General features: G+C 42.3%; 1 protein-coding gene across 1 annotated transcript in view; it reads left to right on the top strand.

The window, feature by feature from the left end:
- The window catches only part of sp7 (Sp7 transcription factor), a 53,784-nt gene extending 35,261 nt beyond the window's left edge, over positions 1 to 18,523 (top strand). The window contains exon 2 of the mRNA XM_062971602.1: positions 12,947 to 18,523. Coding sequence (XP_062827672.1) covers positions 12,980 to 14,230 — 1,251 coding nt within the window. The 5' untranslated portion in view covers positions 12,947 to 12,979 and the 3' untranslated portion in view covers positions 14,231 to 18,523. The remainder of the gene's footprint in view (positions 1 to 12,946) is intronic.
- The last annotated feature ends 4,038 nt before the right edge of the window (positions 18,524 to 22,561 follow it).

Here is a 22,561-nt window from a genome sequence, read left to right as displayed (position 1 = left end):
GTCCAAGAAGCCAAATTGTTCCTAGTGGCACCATCTGTGGAACCAGTTGGTCACCTCAGTTGTCTCTCCACTCCTGTACCATTTCCTTCAGTTGGGAGGAAAGCCAAAATGACACCCTGTGCTTCAAGGTCTTCTGCTTCCTATCCAAAGCCTCATAATCCCTTGTGATACCTTGCAGTGTCAATAGTACAAACATGGACTACACAAGAAGAAAGGGGGATACTAGTAGGAATAGCTTCTTGTCAGCTTCACTTTTTTACCTTGAATCTTTTGTCCCAAGGAGATGACACACCTCTTGGGACAGCCTGTCATTCCTATAAACCACTATTCCTTTTAGCAGAAAGTCCTCTACTCTCACCACATGTTTCCTCTAAGACCTGGCAAGGACTATTCTATGTGCTGCATCTTTCCAAGGTCACCTGCTTCTCTGAGGACTAATACTGTTGCTCCGGTTGCTGTTCACCATAATCACTGGTAAGGAGAAGAGCCTGTGATGATTCTGTATCTCAAAGCTTATAGAATGATCCCTGTCCCTTCTACGTCCTGCATTCCTCTAAATGTTTAGCTCTGGTGTTTGGGAGCTGACCTCCTCTTTAGAAACATTCCTCATCCAGGACAGTCTGCTCCACTCTTTCCAGGAAATCCTCATTCTCCCTAATATGCTGAAGAGTAGCTACAGGACCTTCAAGCTGCTGGACCTTCTCTTCCAACAGGGACACCAACTTGCATTAGTTGCCGTTATAGCGATCCACATCTTCTGTCAAGAATACAAACATATCACAGCTGTTGCAGGTTACTGCAGCAGCTCCCTACAATCCATATTCAGTAATCTTAAATAGACATTAAAACAGAACTCCAGGTCTTCCTTGCTAAACACCCATGCAGAACAGCCCAGTTGGCTGAGCTACAGGGACTAGGGCTGCAGTTATATAGATCTAGTAGCTGCTCGCTCTTCCACTCACTAAAGTTCAGCAGATGCACCATCATCCTGAAACCATGCACCATTCAATGCTAATCAAGGTGGCCAATTGCAATATTTACACTTGCGGCAAGCAGACAAGAGTTCTTTCTCCCACCCTGGACATCATTCCACAGATATATAAAACCCACTTGCCTAGTTTCCAATAGGTCTCACAACTTCTGAGGATGCCTGCCATAGATGTGGGCGAAACACCAAGAATGCTTCTTGGACATGGCCATACAGCCCGGAAAACTCACAGCAATCCAAAATAATAAAATGCCAATACACCATCAAACAAACCTCCACTCAGCTCACACAAACAATCTGCCTTCACCAGAACACAATAAAACCCTCATAAGCACACCAGCAATCAACTGTCCTCCCCAATCACATAAACAGAGATCTTACCACAATAAACACAACAAGCATAGCCCAACCAACAACCCCAAAAGGCAGAAGCCCACCTTCAACTGTCTCTTCCACTGCGCACACTCAAAACATCCCTGTTGGCATTGCCATTTTGGCAAGTTCTGAGCTGGCAGCCCTATTTCACATGCAGATTCCTTTTCTTCCCATTTAGCATCCTCCATCACCTCTTTTGGGAAAATATTAATAAAATCACATTTGATTCCTTTGGTAGAAGGTTGAGTGGCAGGAACAACTAATTGGTTGGATTTGCAACATTTAAGATGAAATCTACTTATCCAGGCTGTGACCTGCCAATTCTTCAAGAAATCGATCCAATACATGGGAGTAATATGTTTCCTTATTTTTGAACCACTACTTTTTGCAACTTCCAGCTAGTGGGGGAAAATAGCTGCCTTAAGTGCCTTTGATAGAAAACTTAGATATAAATTCAATAACATAATCTCCAACATTTCACAGTGGCAAACTGGAATGTGTATGGCCTAGTAACTTTGGAGTGCTGTCAAGATGGCAAGATTTTGGGATGAGGAAGAACCCAAAAGCTAAGAGAGACAGAAGCAGTTTGCTTTTGCCTGATTCCACAAAGCAAAACAATATTCTGCCCCTTTCTCTCTTTCATTTTTTCCTACTGAGTTCAAGCCACTTTTGCAATTTGAACTCTGAAGTAAGAGGAGGACATAGGAGACATGTGGGAGAAGGAGAGAACAACTAAGACATTTTAAAAGCAGTTGAAAAGGTGAGAAGGCAGAGGAGTAATCTGGAGTGTCCCTATCAAACTGGATCAATTGTCCATTATGCAATAAATAAGTAAATATGAGAAAGAAACTAGTGCATGGATGTCCTTGGACGGAATGGGTTGCATTGAATGTACAGTAGAGTCTCACTTATCCAAGCCTCACTTATCCAAGCCTCTGGATTATCCAAGCCATTTTTGTAGTCAATGTTTTCAATATATTGTAATATTTTGGTGCTAAAATCGTAAATACAGTAATTACAACATAACATTATTGAGTATTGAACTACTTTTTCTGTTGAATTTTTTGTATAACATGATGTTTTGATGCTTAATTTGTAAAATCATAACCTAATTTGATGTTTAATAGGCTTTTCCTTAATCCCTCCTTATTATCCAAGATATTCGCTTATCCAAGCTTCTGCCAGCCCGTTTAGCTTGGATAAGTGAGACTCTACTGTATTTGTAAGGATTACTTTTCCCACTGAAAGATTCTAATTCCGTGATGAAGGCCTCTCCTGTATTCATCCCAGAAAGTTTTCAGCACAAGCTTTGGTGACAAGATAAATGGACCTCAAGCAGTGAGGCCTTTGAGTGATTAGCTGGAAACAGGATGCCTTTGGGGTTTAGGTTGTTTTTTTTAAAAAAAGGAGTACTGTATGTCAGCATTGGCAAACCCCATCCTCCTAAAGCAGCAGATTAAAAACATGAAGGGAGCAAATGAAGAGGAAGTTGTTCATGGAAGGGAAAGAGCAGGATTTAAAATGCCACAAAGTAATTCAATTAAAAAGTCCTTTTAAAAAAAATCTAAGGAGATTGAAAACAGGAGTTGCTACAAAGCCACAATGAGCTTCTGCATACAGATTTCCAGACATGGTGAGATGTGAAATAATGTGAAATCAAAAGCAAACTTTAGATGGGGTTAATGGGTTAAGGCTATAAAACTGCATCTCTTCCCCTCCTCCTTCATTTGCTGTGTGTTAACCAGAGCTCAGATGTATCTACTTACACATAAACAGATACCTGTTATTATGATGAGCCGGTGCTGTGCAGTTGTTTGAGCATCGGACTATAAATCTGGAGACCTGACTTCGGATTCATGCTCATCTTACTCCATGACCTTAAACAAGTAGGTTGGAACAGATACATTTTTAAGTGTACAGTGTTCCCTCACTACTTCGCGGTTTACTTTTCGCGGATTCGCTGTTTCGCAGTTTTTCAAAAAACTCTAAAAGACTATTATAAATAATAAAAAATACAATGTACAGCCTAAGGAAGGGAGGAAGGAGAAGCCAAAGGGAGAGAAAAGGAGCCCAAGTGGCAACAGGAGGAGAAGAAGGTGATTTATCAACACACAATTGGTTGATAAAGACTTAAAATAGTATATAACTACTAAAATAATGTATAAATATTAAAATAAATATAGTGTCCCTACTTCGCGGATTTTCACTTACTGCGGGTGGTCCTGGAACCTAACCCCAGCAATAAGTGAGGGAACACTGTAACTCCATGTATATGTATATATATACATACATACATATCAAGATGGGATCCCTGACAACTCGGCAGCCCGCTGTGAAGCATTTGCTCAGTTCTTTGCGGACAAAGTCGCTCTGATCCGCTCTAGCTTTGACACCATATTAATGGCAGCTTCCGAGGATGTAACACGAGCACCTGCTTGTCCTATTTTGATGGATTCATTTCAATTGGTTGAGCTCGAGGATGTGGACAAGGTGCTTGGAGAGGCAAGGGCTACCACATGCATCCTAGACCCCTGCCCATCCTGGCTGGTGAGAGAAGCCAGAGGGGGATTGGCCGAGTGGGTGAAGGTGGTGGTGAATGCCTCCCTTCGGGAAGGCATTGTTCCAGCGAGCCTTAAATTGGCTGTGATCAAACCGCTGTTGAAGAAGCCATCACTAGATCCCACTCAATTGGACAGCTATCGGCCTATTTCCAATCTCCCCTTTTTGGGCAAGGTCCTGGAACGTGTGGTGGCTGCGCAACTCCAGGCATTCTTGGTTGACACTGATTTTCTGGATCCGGCGCAGTCTGGCTTCAGGCCGGGGCATGGCACCGAGAGCCTTGGTCGCCTTAGTCAATGATCTACGCCGGGAACTGGACAGGGGGAGTGTGTCCCTGCTGGTTCTGCTGGACCTCTCAGCGGCCTTCGATACCGTCAATCACGGTATCCTTCTGGGACGCCTCGCGGGAATGGGACTTGGAGGTACTGTTCTGCAGTGGCTCCACTCATTCCTGGAGGGTCGGTCCCAGATGGTGTCATTGGGGGACGCCTGCTTGGCCCCACAACCGTTGACTTGTGGGGTCCCGCAGGGGTCAGTACTGTCCCCCATGTTGTTTAACATCTACATGAAGCCGTTGGGAGAGATCATCCGGAGTTTCGGGGTCCGGTGTCATCTGTACGCAGATGATGTCCAGCTCTGTCACTCCTTCCCACCTGTCACTAAGGAGGCTGTCCAGGTCCTGAACCGGTGTCTGGCCGCTGTGTCGGACTGGATGAGGGCTAACAAATTGAAACTGAATCCAGACAAGACAGAGGTCCTCCTGGTCAGTCGCAGGGCTGAACAGGGAATAGGGTTACAGCCTGTGTTGGACGGGGTCGCACTCCCCCTGAAGACACAGGTTCGCAGTCTGGGGGTTCTCTTGGACTCATCGCTGAGCCTGGAGCCTCAGGTTTCAGCGGTGGCCAGGAGAGCCTTCGCACAACTCCGCCTTGTGTGCCAGCTGCGCCCGTTCCTTGGGAGGTCTGACTTGGCCACGGTGGTCCACGCTCTGGTTACAGCTCGTTTGGATTACTGCAACGCGCTCTACGTGGGGCTGCCTTTGAAGACAGCCCGGAAGCTCCAGCTAGTACAACGGGCGGCAGCCAGATTAATAACTGGGGCGGCTTACAGGGAGCGTACTACCCCCCTGCTAAGCCAGCTCCACTGGCTGCCAATATGCTACCGAGCCCAATTCAAAGTGCTGGTTTTGACCTACAAAGCCCTAAACGGTTCTGGTCCAATTTACCTGTCCGAACGCATCTCCTCCTATGAGCCCACGAGAACCTTAAGATCATCCGGGGAGGCCCTGCTCTCGATCCCACCAGCCTCACAAGCACGGCTGGTGGGGACGAGAGACAGGGCCTTCTCGGTGGCGGCTCCTCGGCTGTGGAACTCCCTCCCCAGTGACATCCGGCAGGCTCCATCCCTTTTGGGGTTCAGGAAGAAGCTGAAGACCTGGCTATGCGCGCAAGCGTTTAATGAATGAACTCAGTTAGCATTGACATGGATCGGATTAAGGCTTTTGCACAAGGTCTGATGGATGATTGGTATATATATTTGGTGTTGCATTGTTTTAAATTTTTATATATTGTATTTTATTATGTTATTTAATTATTTTAACTGTTTTATTCTTATTTTATTGTATTATGATGTACTGGTAGTGATCCTACCAGTTGTGTAAGCCGCCCTGAGTCCCCTCGGGGAGAAGGGCGGGGTAGAAATATTGGAAATAAATAAATAAATATACAGTAGAATCTCGCTTATCCAACGTAAACGGGCCAGCAGAATGTTGGATAAGCGAATATGTTGGATAATAAGGAGAGATTAAGGAAAAGCCTATTAAACATTAAATTAGGTTATGATTTTACAAATGAAGCACCAAAACATCATGTTATACAACAAATTTGACAGAAAAAGTAGTTCAATACACAGTAATGCTATGTAGTAATTACTGTATTTACGAATTTAGCACCAAAATATCGTGATATATTGAAAACATTGACTACAAAAATGCGTTGGATAATCCAGAACATTGGATAAGCGAGTGTTGGATAAGTGAGACTCTACTGTACATACATACACATACACACACACACACACACACACGTGTGTGTGTGTGTGTTATTTATATGAATGATACATGAGATGAGAGAGAAATCGCTTTGGATAGCATAGGGAAGGGTTAACACCCCCGTGGTGTTTATTTCTCTGTCTTTGCCCCTGTTCAGAAGATTTCACCTCACCTTCTGTCTGAGAATTTGATTTTGAAAAAAAAAATGCCTTGTTGTGGAAACAAAGATTGATGAGGAAACTTCAGTGAGAAAACATTTCACCATGATAACTCTTTCAGAAGTGAATTTCTCTTCCTGTGCATAGATTTCTTTCACTTCCTGTTGTCTCACCAATGTTCTTAACTATGAGTCATTTGTACATTGAATGTTTGTAACTTGGGGACTGCTTGTATCTAATTTTAAAGCCCTCCAGCCATGACTGCGTCTTGCGATGTTTTTTTTTTAATTTTGTGTCAAATCATTGCATCAATAAGGATAAAACTGATAAAATACAGGGAGCACAAGCAGCTAAATAATTTTAGACCAAAAACAGGCAACAGCGACCACATTGTCTGTAGCTTTAAACAATTCTTCCTCTGTGCATGAAGCAGGGCATTGTGGGCAAGCATACAGATGCGAAGTTGTTTGTTCTGCTCCACAGTCGCACAAGGTGGAGGATTCTTGTAGGTACTGCCGTTTTGCCAGGTTGTCTTTTGACCTGCCCACTCCGCTTCTGAGTCTGTTCAGGGACTTCCAAGTTGCCCATGCTTGGTTTGCCCCTGCAGGAAGACCCTCGTGTGTGTGTGTGTGTGTGTGTGTGTGTGTGTGTGTGTGTGCGGGTAGGGGGATCCAGTTGGGATTTCCTGGTTTAGCTGCCCAGGGGAATAGTCTTGCTGTTGCTCAGGGAGCATTAAGAGGAGTGGTGATTCTCATGAAGCTTTCCTTGGATTTAAATCTACTTGGAGGAGGCTGATAGTCATGCAGTGGATGGCTTTCCCAGTCTTCAACCTTATTTCTCGCGCAGTTAGCAGCAACTTCCCGTCTCACATTGAGGGGGGGGGGCAATGTCAGATAGCTTATATGGTAAATGCAATGGTAAATTCTCAGTTTAAGTCTATGCTGGACAGCCGCAGATGATGACTGCAGACTGTGGGATTTATAGGTCAGGTTCAAGATAGTTTGCTGATGATAGGGATAAAAGACAAAGTAGTGTTCCATCAATTGCTCAGAAACTGACTGGATTGTCAGTTGAATAGCAGCAATAAAATAGCATAGGTGCTCAGGATTTAAATCTAGAGAAGGTTCCTATATTTCATAGTTGTAAAAAGAGGGCAGAGAAGAAGAGGACATTTTTTCTAATATCTTTATTAATTAAAAAAAGTTCTTATACATTGATAATTGTCTTTCCTCTTTTTCTTTACCCCCTTCCCTTTACTTTTGCAATATATTTAATATTTGTCATGGTTTAATCTACTAACAATAACTCCACCTCCCCTTTTTTCCTTTTTTCTTCTTTTTTGTTGTATAAATGGAAAAAATTTAATAAAAAAATTCATTCAAGTCTGGGAAGAAAATATTGCAGGTGGTGTTGTCCAGGACAACAGAAACATTGTTGAATATTTCATACACACACACAAACCAAGAAGTATAGAAGCAAATAGCACACCTTACACAGTCTCACAACATGTTTGACCTATCTAGAGGAGTCTGAGACAGCTAATTTTAACATGTTTTGCCAGCAGTAGAGATAATTTTATGTTTAAAAGAGAAACAAGGAAAGATGAAGTTCAGTTCTGTCCATGTATACTCTGAAATACTCCACAATATATTTAGAAGGACCTATTCCCAGATAATCGTGGATAGGATTTACTGGACCCTTCAATTAATTGTTATTGGAGTCAGATTTGTTATATATATATGGATATTGTGATAAAATTATTGTTCTATTGTATCCAGTAGTCATTTGTGTTACCAGCTAAGCTAGGCAGTAACCCATTTGACTAGTGAGTTACTTTGCTAACATGATTACTTTTTTGCAGTAACAAGCTGAAATAGAATCACTTTTTTGCTGGCTTTGGCTACAGTTCATTACTTTTCAGTGCAATTGAAATAGATTTTTTGGCTATTACTTGTCATAAATGAGTGGCTGCCTTGTGCTTCAGATGTGAAGGATTCATTTGAAATGTCCTCTGTATTTTTCTCAGAATTTGTGATATGCAGTATCTGAATTCACCACAAGGGGGAAATGGATAACATTTTCTTGTATTGGTAAAACTAACACAATGAATTATCTTTTTGACTCTAGTAAAAGTAGCAACTCATTGCTTCTTTAAAAACAGTTCCTTTAAAATATTCCAAGTTGTGATTACAAGTCTTTGTTTTCATATTGCAGGAGAAATTGGTTAATGAAATTAGTCCAGTTTATAAAGAAATTTGGTTGGTAGGTATGGAATTATTTGAAATTAAAAATTATTCAACTATGGTGTTAAATATGATTTGACCAGTTTGGGAACATTTGAAACAAAACTGCTACAAAAAGAGGGAGAGATAATGGTTTGTTTTTTTAATGGAAGGCTATTCTAATTGACCTTCACTTCCCTGCTATGACCAACCTAAGCAGATTTCCTTCTACTTTGTGGCAATACACGGAGTCTCTCCTTCCCTAGGAGTCTGCCCTAAAAGGCTCCAGAAGTCCACAAATAACAGGCAGAAATTTCTCTGACTTCTGGACATACTTGTGTTTAAACTGGAACTAGAATTATTGGGATACTCACTTCATCACCATCAAAGACCAGGCACTGTTCTTGCAAGGTGCAATGGCAGAGGCAAAGAAAAATTGTTTCCTGGATAGCAGTTCATTTCTACAGGGTACCTAAGGTGTTTCCAAAGCAAACACCAACTCAGCATAGATATCCTAGGAGCAGTGGTCCAAAACGTGTGTGCCTGTGTTGTCAGCATCCATCAGTGTTACGAGGATCAAGGTTGGAAAGCATGGTAAGATCTTTATTTTGAACTGCAACTCCCAAATCACCAACTCAAACTAGTCATTTGATATCCTGAGAGCGGTGGTCCAAAAAGCAGCTTTCCAGGTTCTGGTCTGTATGGTGCAGGTATCTACTTGTAACCCTAGAAATTTGTTATCCTGTGTTTTTTCTGCTCCTACCACCACCTCCTTTTCACTAAACATCAGTTAAATCCATTAAGAAAGGAAGGAAGGAACAATTGTCTTTCTATGAGCAGAGGTTGATTCTGATTTAGTATGTTCACTTCACACTTGCTTTTCATTAACTTGTTGTTTATACCTTCAAGTCATTTCTGACTTACGGCAATCTTTGTTCAAAGGAGGCTTGCCTTTGTCTTCCTTTCAGGCAGAGAGATAGTGACTTGCTCCAAATCACCCAATGACTTAATATAGCTGAATGACAATTTAAGCATACGTCTTCCTGGTTCTTAGTTCTTAGTCCATCACTGAAACCATTACACCATATTGGCTCATTTAACCTCTCCACCTAAATAAATGCTAAATAATGCTAATCATTGATGTATTTTTAGATATCAAAATATAATAAGCAAAGCAGTAAACAGTGTGCAGTATCTTTTAATGAACAGTAGCAGAAGCTGGCCACTGGGATGTACTCATTATCTTTGCTGGGTAGCTATACACAAAACAATTTCTCTTTGGGAAATGAAAACGCAAAATGCTTTCAGTCTGATAGCCAGCAGCCTCAATCCTATGTAAATAAAAGAAAAGGCAGAAATGCATATCAGCAGCTGCATAAGCCACCCAAGAGAGAAGCCATTTGAATAATAAGCATGGCTGCAGTTTTGGGTGCCAAGTGGTGTTTCACTATTTGATGCTGTTTTGAAATCTTTGGCATGTGAGATGGAATGATTCCAGATCAACCTCTGTCTCCACATTTCTGCACCTTCTGAAACATTATATGCCAGCCTCTAAGTGGCTATTATAAGCTTCATGATAAAAATCATAGTGCAAGACAAATAGTGTTGATGCCTCATCAAACTACAACTCCCATGATTCTATAGCATTGAGCCATATCAGTTAAAGTGCTGTGAAATTGCATTAATTTTACACTCCAGATCACGCATGGGCAAACTTTGGCCCTCCAGGTGTTTTGGAGGTAACAATTTTAACAGCCTACTGGCTGTTAGGAATTGTGGGAGTTGAAGTCCAAAACACCTGGAGGGCCGAAATTTGCCCATGCCTGATCTGGATGCACCCTAAGTTCTCCCGGCCACTCCTTCTGTCCATGCCTTCCTGAGCTACCTTTCTGCCTATATTTCATTGGTTTTCCTGTGCTATAAAGCCACAATTATACATCTTACATGTAATTTGAAAGCTATGATACTTCAAGAAGGCACATTATTTCTCCAGCTGGTCAAAGGAGAGTAAGCCAAACTCCCAGGTTGGATGACATTGTGCACAAACTACAGACTAAAGTTCTGTGATTCATTAAGCCCTATCCAATTGCAATTGATGTTCACCATGCACTTCCACACGGCCTCATCTCTTGCCCTTACATATGAAAGTGACCATCCATATATATTGCTATAAGTCAGTGGTTCTTAACCTGTGAGTCCCCAGATGTTTTGGCCTTTAACTCCCAGAAATCCAAACAGATGGTAAACTGGCTGAGATTTCTGGGAGTTGTAGGTCAAAACACCTGGGGACCCACAGGTTAAGAGCCATTGCTATAAGCCTTCGTAACAGTAGTTTTCCATCCTTTTAAACAAAATATTTGAATTTCACCTCTGGCTGTGATGCCATAAAATGAGATTTATGAAACGGCCAAAACAAAATGCAAAACTACTTGAATTTCAAGTCTTTTCACATTGTTCTGGGCTTTGAACCATGATATAGTCCATGCATTTTTACAGTACATCTCAATAGGTTAGACTTTTCAACTATTACTGCATAACAAGATACTGTACAGAAAAATCTGGATATCCCGACATTATCCTAACATATCTGGTCAGGAGTATCCAATTACCAGTAAAAACAGAAAATAAAAAATGGGAATTCATGGTCCAAAAATGTGACTGAGAAAACTCAGGGGCCTTGACTCTATTTTTTAGGAGTGGCAACTGCAGACCCACTGAATCAGTCAGACTGAATAAACTGAAAGGATCAAACAATTGTCTATGTGCAGACTTGCCGTTAAGCAGTTGATCCAACGAGTTTAGTCTAATTGGAACTAACCAATAGGATACCAACCACCATCTGACAATCCTGATTTCCCCCATGAATGCTACTGTATTATGTCTTGTATGTTACAGCTAGGTTGTGGTAGACTTGCCATAGAAAAGTTGCTTTCTTTTGCAAATATAGATTACAACAACAATAGTTATATGCCTCCACTCCTATCAAATAAACTGAGTCCAAACATGAAGAAACCTCACTTTTAGTGTTAAGGTTATTTTTTTATGCTTCCAGACATTTTGTTATGATCATTTCTGGTTTGAAAGACTTTAAAAACTGCAGTAGTACCTTTTGGAATACAGTAAGTGCAAACAATAACCATAACTCTTTTAGAAATTGTTCCGAAAGGCCAGCATCGCAACTAAATCTACACCTACATCTGTGGTGGCACATGTACCACGGATTGCAAACCCCTGGCTTATACCACAGCTCAAAGAGAAGGACAGGTGGCAGCGTAATTTAACTAGCCATTACCAAAGGCAATGCTACTATTTCAGGCTATCCATAGTCCTTTTTGGGGTATTCAACAAATTTTTTTTTTCTAAAAGGTTTCCAGGTTCTAAGTACCATTAGTCAAGACCAGTGGTTCTCAACCTGTGGGCCCCCAGGTGTTTTGGCCTACAACTCCCAGAAATCCCAGCCAGTTTACCAGGTGTTAGGATTTCTGGATTTGAAGGCCAAAACATCTGGGGACCCACAGGTTGAGAACCACTGATCTAGACTCAGTATCACCACAAGCAATTTGGTTGTGACTGATACTTTTTTTCTGGTACTCTCCTTCTCAAGACTGGTCTTTATAAAGCACATTAATACTCTCTCCATTTTATCACATTAGCAATTTGGCAATGCTTTAAATATACTGAAAATTGACTGGTCCAGGTTGTCTTCATATCTTGGTTGTAGGCTTCCTAGAAGGTTTTGGTCAGTCACTGTGGGCAGTAAGATTTTGGGTGATCTGTCCCCTTGGTGTGATCTAGAAGGGATTTCTTTTTAACATTATCATGGAAAACTTGGAAAATTTACTCTTTTGACTTGCTTGGCTGCAATTTTGGAAATTGTAGTCCAAAAAGTAACATTCCCAAGCACGGGGATTTCCTGGCCATGGTTTATTTACCAAGACATTCAAACTCACATTTTTATAGCTAAACTTCAATCTCTGAGTAAACTATTGAGACTCTCTGCAAATGGATAGTGCTAGAACTAATACTACAGAGAGGCTTTACTGTTGGACAAGTTGGAAATTCTCTATGGTTTTATGCTGCCTAAAAGTTTCAATGATTTCTTGTAAGAGTGATTTTTTTTCTAAATATTTCAACATACATACAGACAGTGGCCAGGACAATTATTTGACCTCTCAGTGACCAGGTATTTGCTTTTCATTAGTGATGGAAATAATATTTGAAATCAAGAAAAATCTTGGGATAATGAGAAACTTCACAGTGCAAAATTTATTCTGTGCAAAATGTACACAAGGTTATGTTGCATACAGTATATGAATCTTGAACAAATTAAGTTCCCAATAGAGAATAGTCTTCAAAAACTCCACTGTTTTCAAAGACTTTCTTGTAGTGGGAAGAAAATTGCTAAAATTACCCATTGCTTCCTTTGAGAAGAAAATTAGCAAAGAATGGCATCCCTACTTCTCATAAACAGAATGCTGATTGTAGCACTTGCTTTCTTCCCACTGTATACACCAGTTTACAGTAATCCTGCTCTGTCCATTCCATTCCCCCTTAAAATGCTTTACATTGTCTTTTTCTTTTCTATTCCACCTAGGAGGAAGTTCACAATGGCACCAACCCCTTGTCTATGTTGATGGACACTTGTAGTAAATTTGGAAGTTCTAGTTCAGTTCAGGATTCATCATTTCCTCTAAAAGTTGAGGACAATTTGGAGAAGACGCCTTATCTACTGGGAGAGGAGGAGCCCTTTGCTGCAAAAGCCTGGAGTGCTGACGGAATGGGAGATTCCTACACGGCCACTTTCCCCAACGGGAATGGACTGATGTCTCCGTCAACAAGTCCGCAAGCTTCCACCACTTATGGCAATGATTACAGTCCTTTTTCTCATTCCTTCCCAGCCTCACCATCATCTCAAGACACATCATCCCTGCTGGTGTCCAAAGGGCACCCCTCCCCTGACTGCCTCCCGAGTGTCTACACCTCTTTAGACATGGCACATCCTTATGGCTCCTGGTACAAGGCTGGCATCCATCCAAGCATCTCCACTAACTCCAACAGCCCCACGGCTTCCTGGTGGGATATGCACTCCAACAGCAACTGGCTGAGCTCCCAGCCCCAGTCAGATGGACTCCAAAACTCATTGCAGTCCATGCCCAGCCAGGCTCCCATCAGCCCCCAGCTGTCCAGTTATAGTTCTGAATTCACCACTTTGAACCCCGCTCCATACCCTGCAGTGGGAATTACATCCTCATCACACCTTCTGCCCTCAGGCCAACATGTGCTACCCCAAGAGATGTACAAGCCCAAACCAGTGGTCAACAATTCCCTGATGGAAGGCGGGATTGGACTGAAGTCTGGGAGAGGCAGCTCCTTTGGGAGCACAACAGGAAGGTCAACCTGTGACTGCCCCAATTGTCAAGAGCTGGAGAGACTTGGGGCCTCAGCAGCCAGTCTGAGGAAGAAGCCCATCCACAGCTGCCACATCCCGGGCTGTGGGAAGGTCTATGGAAAGGCCTCGCACCTCAAAGCTCACCTGCGATGGCACACTGGGGAACGGCCCTTTGTCTGCAACTGGTTGTTCTGTGGCAAGCGCTTCACTCGTTCAGATGAGCTGGAGCGCCATGTCCGCACCCACACTCGGGAGAAGAAATTCACCTGCCTACTCTGTAACAAGCGTTTCACGCGTAGTGACCACCTCAGCAAGCACCAGAAGACTCACAACGAGCTAGGAGTCAGCAAGCCTCCAGAGGGGGATGCTGAACGGGAAGAGGCTACCACCATGGTAGCTGGTTCCCCCAGCGCCGGCCTGCAAGATGGGATACCTGGAGACGAAAAAGATGCCACCAGCCCAGAGCAAAGCAATCTGCTAGAAATCTAGGCTAGATTATATCAACCACATTCCTTGTTAACTTCGTTCTGCAGCCATTGTTGCCATCACCTGTTCTTATTGCCTCTCAGTTAAATAATTTATTTCCTGGAGAAAGCACAGGTCCAGAGGCTGTTGGCCTTTCATCTGATATTACTTTCATTTCCAAACTTCTACCTTCCCCTCCAATCCCGGAAGGAAAATTAACTGAAATCCTTGGTAGCCTATGACTTTGTGTACAGGAACAAATTCAAAGCTGAGTCTTCTACCTTCTCTATGTCATTCTATAACAAAAGGCCTTCCTTGCCTTGGTTCTCTGTATGATCTGTCAAGATAATACACAAGACATTTCCATGGACATGCAGAGCTAGCCAACCAACAAGCTGAGCAGGACTGAAGTGGGTTTTTCTCAGGGCATGTATAGGACTCATTTTCCAACTAGCGTAACCCACTGAGGATCTAACTCTGATAACCTCTCCTGACTTCTTGTAGCAAACAGAAGAAAGAAGAAGGTGAGAGATGACCTGCTTTGAGACCCGGGTGCAGTATTTGTATCTACAGAACATGCCATGCTGCTCCAGAACTCATAAAGGAACAAGTGTGCTCTCTGGTTGAGGATATGAAAAACAGATCCTTAGTTGAAAGGGCTCCTGTATCATTAAGGATTGCAAGGAAGGGAAAACTCTAGCCAGGGATGGTTTTTCAGGTATACTGCAGCACTGGTGCAAAAAGCAACAACTGGCCAAACCTTGCCTACTGTGAAGCTCTGACAGGTTGAGTCTCTCTTATCCAGAAATGTGCAGTATTCCAAAACGTGAAACTTTTTGCTGCCAGCTGCCCAGTCCTAGCTTTGGAGAAGTGGGACTGGTTACCCATCCTGCACCCACTGGGTTTCTCTTTGGGGAGCCTTTCCTCCAGATTGTCAGAGATTCGGGAAGAAGAAGGACTCTGTCCTACAGCTCACAGGGAGAGGGTCCCTGTGAAAGGTAGACATCCCAAATAATTCCATGCCTTCCTTCCAGAAATCAGGCAGCACAGGAGGATGATTTCCCCTCCCTTCCAGGCTAATTTCCTGAAAGGGTGAAAAGTGTGCTCACAGCTGAGGAGGTGTTAGACATCTGCATTTTATAGGTGGATATATGGCCCTTTTCCCCCTTCTTCTTTCCCCCCATCAGGTTTCTGGCAGTATTGGGGAGCATGGTCTCCTTGAGGAGTAGGCACTAGATGTGTGACTAAGCCCCTTTCCTCATCTCCCTCATTTCCTAAGTATATGCAGGAGCCCCCGGTGGCACAGCGGATTAAACCACTGAGCTACTGAACTTGCTGACTGAAAGGTCACCGGGAGCGGGGTGAGCTCCCACTATTAGCCCCAGCTTCTGCCAATCTAGCAGTTCGAAAACATGCACATGTGAGTAGATCAATAGGTACTGCTACGGCGGGAAGGTAACGGCATTCCATGCAGTCATGCCGGCCACATGACCTTGGAGGTGTCTATGGACAATGCCGGCTCTTCGACTTAGAAATGGAGTTGAGCACCAACCCCCAGAGTTGGACACGACTAGACTTAACATCAGGGCAAACGATTACCTATGCTGATTGGTATTCTAAAATGCAATAAAAGTTTTGTATCCAAGCATTTTGGACAATGGAGACTCAACCTGTAATATTATAGAAACCTTCTGAGTGAGCCCCCTTTTCAACTCTGGGAGTCCTTGGTTTGGAAAAGAGTTATCTATGCAGGTAATACAAAGCTTTGCAGTTTAAAAATATTGTTCTGTTTAAAGTTAATCACATTAGCAGGTCTAGAAAGTAGTTTAGAAGACAGTTTTAAAGGGGATTGGGGAATACCCTATTGTATAGGCTTCATCCTACTGGTTACACATTGCTGGGGCTCCATCCTGCCACCAATACCACTGTTGGTCAGTGAAAGATCAGTGAGGGCTGCCCCATCTGGGTGGCCAAGCAGTGGCACAATGTGATGCCAAAATGGTATCTGCATTTATCGGTGCCAGCTGTGCCTGCCCTTCTGGTGTAGTATGCATGCCATAAGCCAAGCTGAGAGCATGAAATCAGAAGTTGCCTGCATAGATATTGCCATTTTTGGACATGATACCATATGTATGACTGTTATGTCAGTGAAATCCAGAATATATACATGTTTTTGCTAATGTTCTTTGATACACAGAGGTAAAGTGACATGAAGATGTCATAACCTGGAGTGTGGGGGAGAACTGAGGCCGACTGTTCTGTAGGAGTTACTAAGAGGCCACAGGTTGTTCCATAAAGGTGCTACAAGACCCTTGGGTCCTCCTCTCCCCATGTATTTAATCTAGAAGTATATTTATGCCTTAAATTATGATGACAAATTGACAGAGGGAAGGAGGCAACTGGGTCTCCAGGAGGCCTCATTAAACGAGGCATCTATTTTCTAATCAGGGTTGTCTCTCTGTTAATTGGGGGACCTTCTCTGTGCAAAACAATATGATCTAAAATTTACTCAGTTTTCTTTTTTTTTTTTCCTTTGCTTCGTAAAGTGAAACAAGATGGAATATTTATAATCTTGAAATGCTTTTCTTGTAAGTTCCAGAGCAGAGTTTCTCAAACTCTGCTCCTCCAAATATTTTGGACTTCAGCTCCCACAATTCCTAACAGTTGGTAAGCTGGCTGGGATTTCTGGGAGCTGGAGTCCAAAACACCAGGAGGAGCAGAGTTTGAGAAAGACTGGACTAGAGGGTTGTTGTTTTTTAAAAAGTATAAATATGATTTATCACCATGATCAGAAGAACTTTGTTATTATTAGATTAAATTAAGGCAGGTAGTCAACTGCTTTGGGCTCAGATTTTTTGGGGGGAAACAAGGCATTTTGGTTTGCTTTGGGAAGCTGGCAACTTGGCAAAGAGCTGCCTCCTCAGTAAGGTGGAGCCCTTGGCACAGGTCCCTATCATTTGGGGACATTATTTGCTTCCTATGAGTCTATACTCTATAGACACAAATGCTGAACTCCTTATGTTTTTCTTTGATCCATGTGCTGCTCCTGTGTCCCTCTGAAGGCTACTGGATGTAGGAGGATATGTTAACATGACAAGAGGCAGCCTTTCTAATGTTTCCGCACTAAAAACTGGAAAGGACTCCTATATCTTTAGTGACTGTGTAGAAGAGGGAATTTTAGAAGATATTATTTGTGATGCAACTAGATAATTAATAATAATAATAATAATAACAACAACAACAACTTTATTTATACCCCGCCATCCCGGTGGTGAAGTGTGTTAAAACACTGAGCTGCTGAACTTGCAGACCAAAAGGTCACAGGTTCAAATCCTGGGAGCGGAGTGAGCGCCTGCTGTTAACTCCAGCTTTTGCCAACCTAGCAGTTTGAAAACATGCCAATGTGAGTAGATCAATAGGTACCGCTCTGGCGGGAAGGTAATGGCGCTCCATGCAGTCATGCCGGCCACATGATCTTGGAGGTGTCTACGGACAACACTGGCTCTTCGGCTTAGAAATGGAGATGAGCACCAACCCCCAGAGTCGGTCACGACTGGACTTAACGTCAGAGGAAACCTTTACCTTACTTTACTACCATCTCCCAGAGCGACTCGGGGCGGCTTACAAAGCACTCAAAGGTGCAACATATAAAATATAAAAATTGCAGAAACAATAACATAAAACAATAACTCCCAACATATATCTCTCACCATAAAACCCCTTGGTTAAAAGCAATAAAATACAGCAATAGCTGCGGATATAAAACAACAGCAATAGTCAGTCTAGTCACGTGAAGTGCTTAGTGACATCTATGGGTCTTCACAAATTTATTAAAGGCATCTAAATATGGTCAAAGGCATGTAGATAACAAGCATCACTAGCTGAAATTCCCCCTTCTATACAACCATTTACCATTCTCTCCTGTTTTTACTCTGGCAACCTTAACTGACTCCCTTTGTTGCATTTTTCTCTTTTACCCAGCAATATGTGGTCACACATATTCATATTGTGGCATCGTGTTGCATATTTCCTTGCTCCCTGCATCTCATATCATTCATTGGCTGCCATAAGAAACTCATGACATAAAGATATCAAAACCTGGAAAATGTGTTTCAGTTGGGACCCTATAATTAAGCAGGTATAGTTTGGCATTTGTATAAACATGTATCACCAGAAGGGCAAACCAATGCTCTTAAGGTTGCCTGCTCAATGGAACAACTAACATGGAAATTATGTTGTTTTTAATACTTTGAATTTTGCTTGTTTTTAATTTAATTAAGAATAAAATATAAGCTATGTTTCAGAAAAAAATAATAAAAGTTCTACAGAAATTGAGTTTTTTTTCCATTTAAGAGGAATCACAGTTGGGTGTTGGTTTCACATAAAATGTTACTCCATGTTGCCTGCAATGTAGCTGCCTTTGGGCTGAGCCTTTATTGCACTCAACAACATCAGATGTCTACTGCACAAGTGTGAAATCTGTGTTTATTTCTTTTCAAATTGTTTTTTGACCGCAGGAGAGCTTTCCCAAAGCACTTCTCACACACACCATTCAAAAATTACACAGTATGATACATTTTGCATAGTTGGGATACATCAGTACAGTTTAGTTATGTCTTCATCATTTTAATTAGGCAGTCTTGAGTGCTATTTTGTAAATTTAAGACACATCAACAAACACAGGATGTTCTTTTGTGATATATCTGAAGTATTTTCTGCAGGTCAGTCCTCCACTCACCATGAACTAGGCTACCTTTAGATGAGTTTTCCAAATAGTTGTAAACTTGAGCTGGCAAATTGGTCTTGCTTCTAGTCCACATCACACTGCCTGAATTGCTCTTGATCCACAAAGCTGCTGAACAGAGAACTACAACACCCTGGTTGTTGGTAACCTTGACAAGGGGATGGATGTGGTGTTGGCCATTTTTAATTTGCTGGAAAAGAAGGCAGCATGAAGCTTCTTAAGATTGTTTATTCATCACTAATCAAAACAAAAAGTGAACACAGAAATAAATCCTACAGCCATCTAGAAGGCAATTCCCAAAATAAGGCTGAAAGGTGTCAGACGAGACCAGCCAAAGTTCTCTAAAGCAGTGGTTCTCAACCTATGGGTCCCCAGATGTTTTGGCCTTCAACTCCCAGAAACTCTAACAGCTGGGATTTCTGAACGTTGTAGGCCAAAACACCTGGGAACTCACAGGTTGAGAATCACTGCTCTAAAGTAAGGAGTTCTACTACCAAAAAAAGCTCAATCATACATCTCGGAGAGTAATGCCAATGGGTACAGGGAATAAGGACATGACCCATACATCCTTCTGTCTGGAACAGTAATGTCCAAATATGTTCCAGACTCCAGCTCTTGCCATTCCTGAGTTTTGGCCAAGCTGGTTGGGATTTCTGGGAACTAAAGTCCAACACACACACACCGGAGATCAGAATTTGGGAATCATTGTCACGTTTGTATCCAAGTCCTTCCTCTGATGACTTCATAGCAATTTTCCAATTTCTACATAAAAAGGGGGCAAGAGGTGTTATTTGTAACAGTAGTGAAATAATGTAAATGGAAATGTCCCATTCACAGAAATTCCCAAAAGTTCCCAAAGGCCATCGTTTCCTTTTTAGTGCCTGGGAACCTTGTCCTCAGTATCACAGAAGAACCAACTGTTTTATGTAATGTATTGTTCCATTTTTAATTCCATGAACAGGGAGAGAATTATGATTAGGGGATTTTACGCTTCATATGGACTAGTTGGTGTAGTTGGTCTCAGGCTCAGTGCAGAGTAGTGCTTGGTATCAGTTTTGGAGTTGTTGTGTGCCTTCAAGTTTTTAAGGTGATCCTAGAGTCGCTTCCATGCAGCTAAATAAAATCCCATAATACCTGCTTTGAACTAGAATATTTGGCCTCAGATAACCCAGTTCAAAGCAGATATTGTGGATTATTCTGCTATGATAGTCTGGGTTATATGGCTGTGTGGAAGGGACCTAAGATGAACTTATCACAGGGTTTTCTGAAGTTGACTCACTCAAGGTCACCCAAATGAAATGTGGAATCAAACCCTGGTCTCCAGAGTCATTGTCCAAACTCAAACCTTTGCAGGACTCTGGAAGACTAGGCTTCAAATTCCTACTTGTCTATGGAAATTCACTGGATCTCATCTCTCTCTCTCTCAGCTTCAGAAGAAGGGAATGGCTAACCTCATAGAATTATAGAGTTGGAAGAGACCACCCAGTGCAATGCCTGCCATGCAGGAACACACAATTGAAGCACTCCCAACAGATGACCATACAACTTCTGTTTAAACACGTCCTCCAAACAAGTCTTGCCAAGAAAGCTCCACTATCTCCTCTTTGCCTTAGGGTCGCATAAGAAACAACTTGAGTACACACAACTCTTCATGGCAATTTTTCCATCTTAGTTTTGTATAACATAATCTACATGATTCTCTCAAATGACATGGTGACTAGATTCCAGATTTTACTACTGGAACATTAGGATTTAGTTTTAAGCAGTTGCTGGTGTATTTATTGCTGACAGCAACTGCCCTGCTGCTTTGGTCTCACCTTCCCAGTAGATATGCCTAGTGGGTTAGACATTGGTGTTGCCTCTAAAGGTCAGTGGGAGGCCATGTGCGATTCCTCCTGTGCTCAGTTCCCATGGCAAGAGAGGAATGACGCTCTAGCAGGGTGATCACCGCAAAGACCCCAAGCTGTCGTTGGCGAAATGGTGAGGACCGAAGCTCCCAGCCCCCCGCAGGTCCTTTTGGAACAAAGGCCTTCTGTCAGCAAGCCTTTTGCAAGGACACAATAGACCTTTGTGAGCAGACAAGCTCCCATCAGAAGGAATGCCAATTACAGCTCACACCAGCCAGCCTGGACTTTAACTTCTGGAGATTCACAATATTGTCGTTAGTGGACCCTTATGGGAATGACACACCCATCGGGCACTCTTCTTCCCAGACACTGTTTTCTCTTCATTGGGCACAAATGATGGCGTCAGCGTGGACCCAAAAGAATTTGTTTTCCGCTTGAGGTGAAATGCCACACAGGTCCCACAGCCACATTATCGAAAGTTCAGCCAGTAGGGCTCCTGGACCTTTAATGGTTGTGTAAGAGAAAAAAATGCAGCAGCAGCAACAACAGGTATTTGTTTAAAATAACCTAGGTAACAAGCAATACCTGTTGAAATTCCCTCTTTCACCCAACCATTTAAGGAATAAAAACTATCACTAGTTTTTGCTCTGGCAATTCTAGCATCACTCAGATTCTCACCTTTACCTTCGGGGTACAGCTATACTGTAGAATTAATGAAGTTTAATAGGACTTTAACTGCCATGGCTCAATGCTATAGAATCCTGGGAGCAGAGCCGGTCCAACAATGAGGCGAATTAAACGGTTGCTTCGGGCGCAAAACATACAGGGGCACAGTCGAGACTGCTTTTTCTGTTGATTTCTTGTAAAACATGATGTTTTGGTGCTTAATTTGTAAAATCTTAATGTAATTTGATGTTTAATAGGCTTTTCCTTAATCCCTCCTTATTATCCAACATTTTCGCTTACTCAACGCTTTTATTTTTCAGTGATTGGTTTTGGGGGGGGGGGGGGCACCAAAATTCTGTTCGCCTACACTTGAAAAATACCTAGGGCCGGCTCTGCCTGGGAGTTGTAGTTTTATAAGGTTTTCACTGGTGCCATAGTGGACGACAAATCCAAGGATACTGTAGCATTGGGTCATGACAGTTTTGAATTGCATTGATTGTAGATGCATCCTGGTCCTGGTGCTACATTGAATAGTTTCTTCACCCTGATATGTGATTGGGCCAGGCCTGAATTTAACTTCTACAATATTAGCTCTTATTCACTTCACTTCACTTCACTTCACTTTATTTCTTAATTAGTCGCTCTCCACCAGGGTGCTCCGAGCGACTTACAATTTAAAATATCATTCCACAATATAAAAACATTCAGCAATGACTATTTGGCAAATTAGATCTGATTTACTTAAATGCACAACCAAACAGCCAAGTCTTGAGTGCTTTTACAAAAGGTCACAACTCCGACATTGCTCTAACATATGGAGGCAATGAGTTCCACAGAATTGGAACATAGGTCGAAAAGGCTCTACGCCTTGTAGCTTCCAGGTGTACCTCCAGGCAGTGGCATGGTGGTCAGGGGCCCAATGACACAATTCAGTTATAGTGCTATGATTTCACTTTCATCGTCATGGTTCCGTCCTAAGGAATTCTGAGAATAGATGCTTAAGGGAGGGCTTTTGGAATCATCAGGCAGAAAGAAATTCTAATGTTTGAAATTTGTCATGGGATTTCCCACCTCCAATAATTTTTACAACATGAGAAT

The sequence above is a fragment of the Anolis carolinensis genome, chromosome 2 (assembly GCF_035594765.1).
Source record: "Anolis carolinensis isolate JA03-04 chromosome 2, rAnoCar3.1.pri, whole genome shotgun sequence".
In the NCBI taxonomy this organism is placed as follows: domain Eukaryota; kingdom Metazoa; phylum Chordata; class Lepidosauria; order Squamata; family Dactyloidae; genus Anolis; species Anolis carolinensis.
Note: the sequence above shows the minus strand (reverse complement) of the source record. Positions and strands in the feature narration are given on the sequence as shown.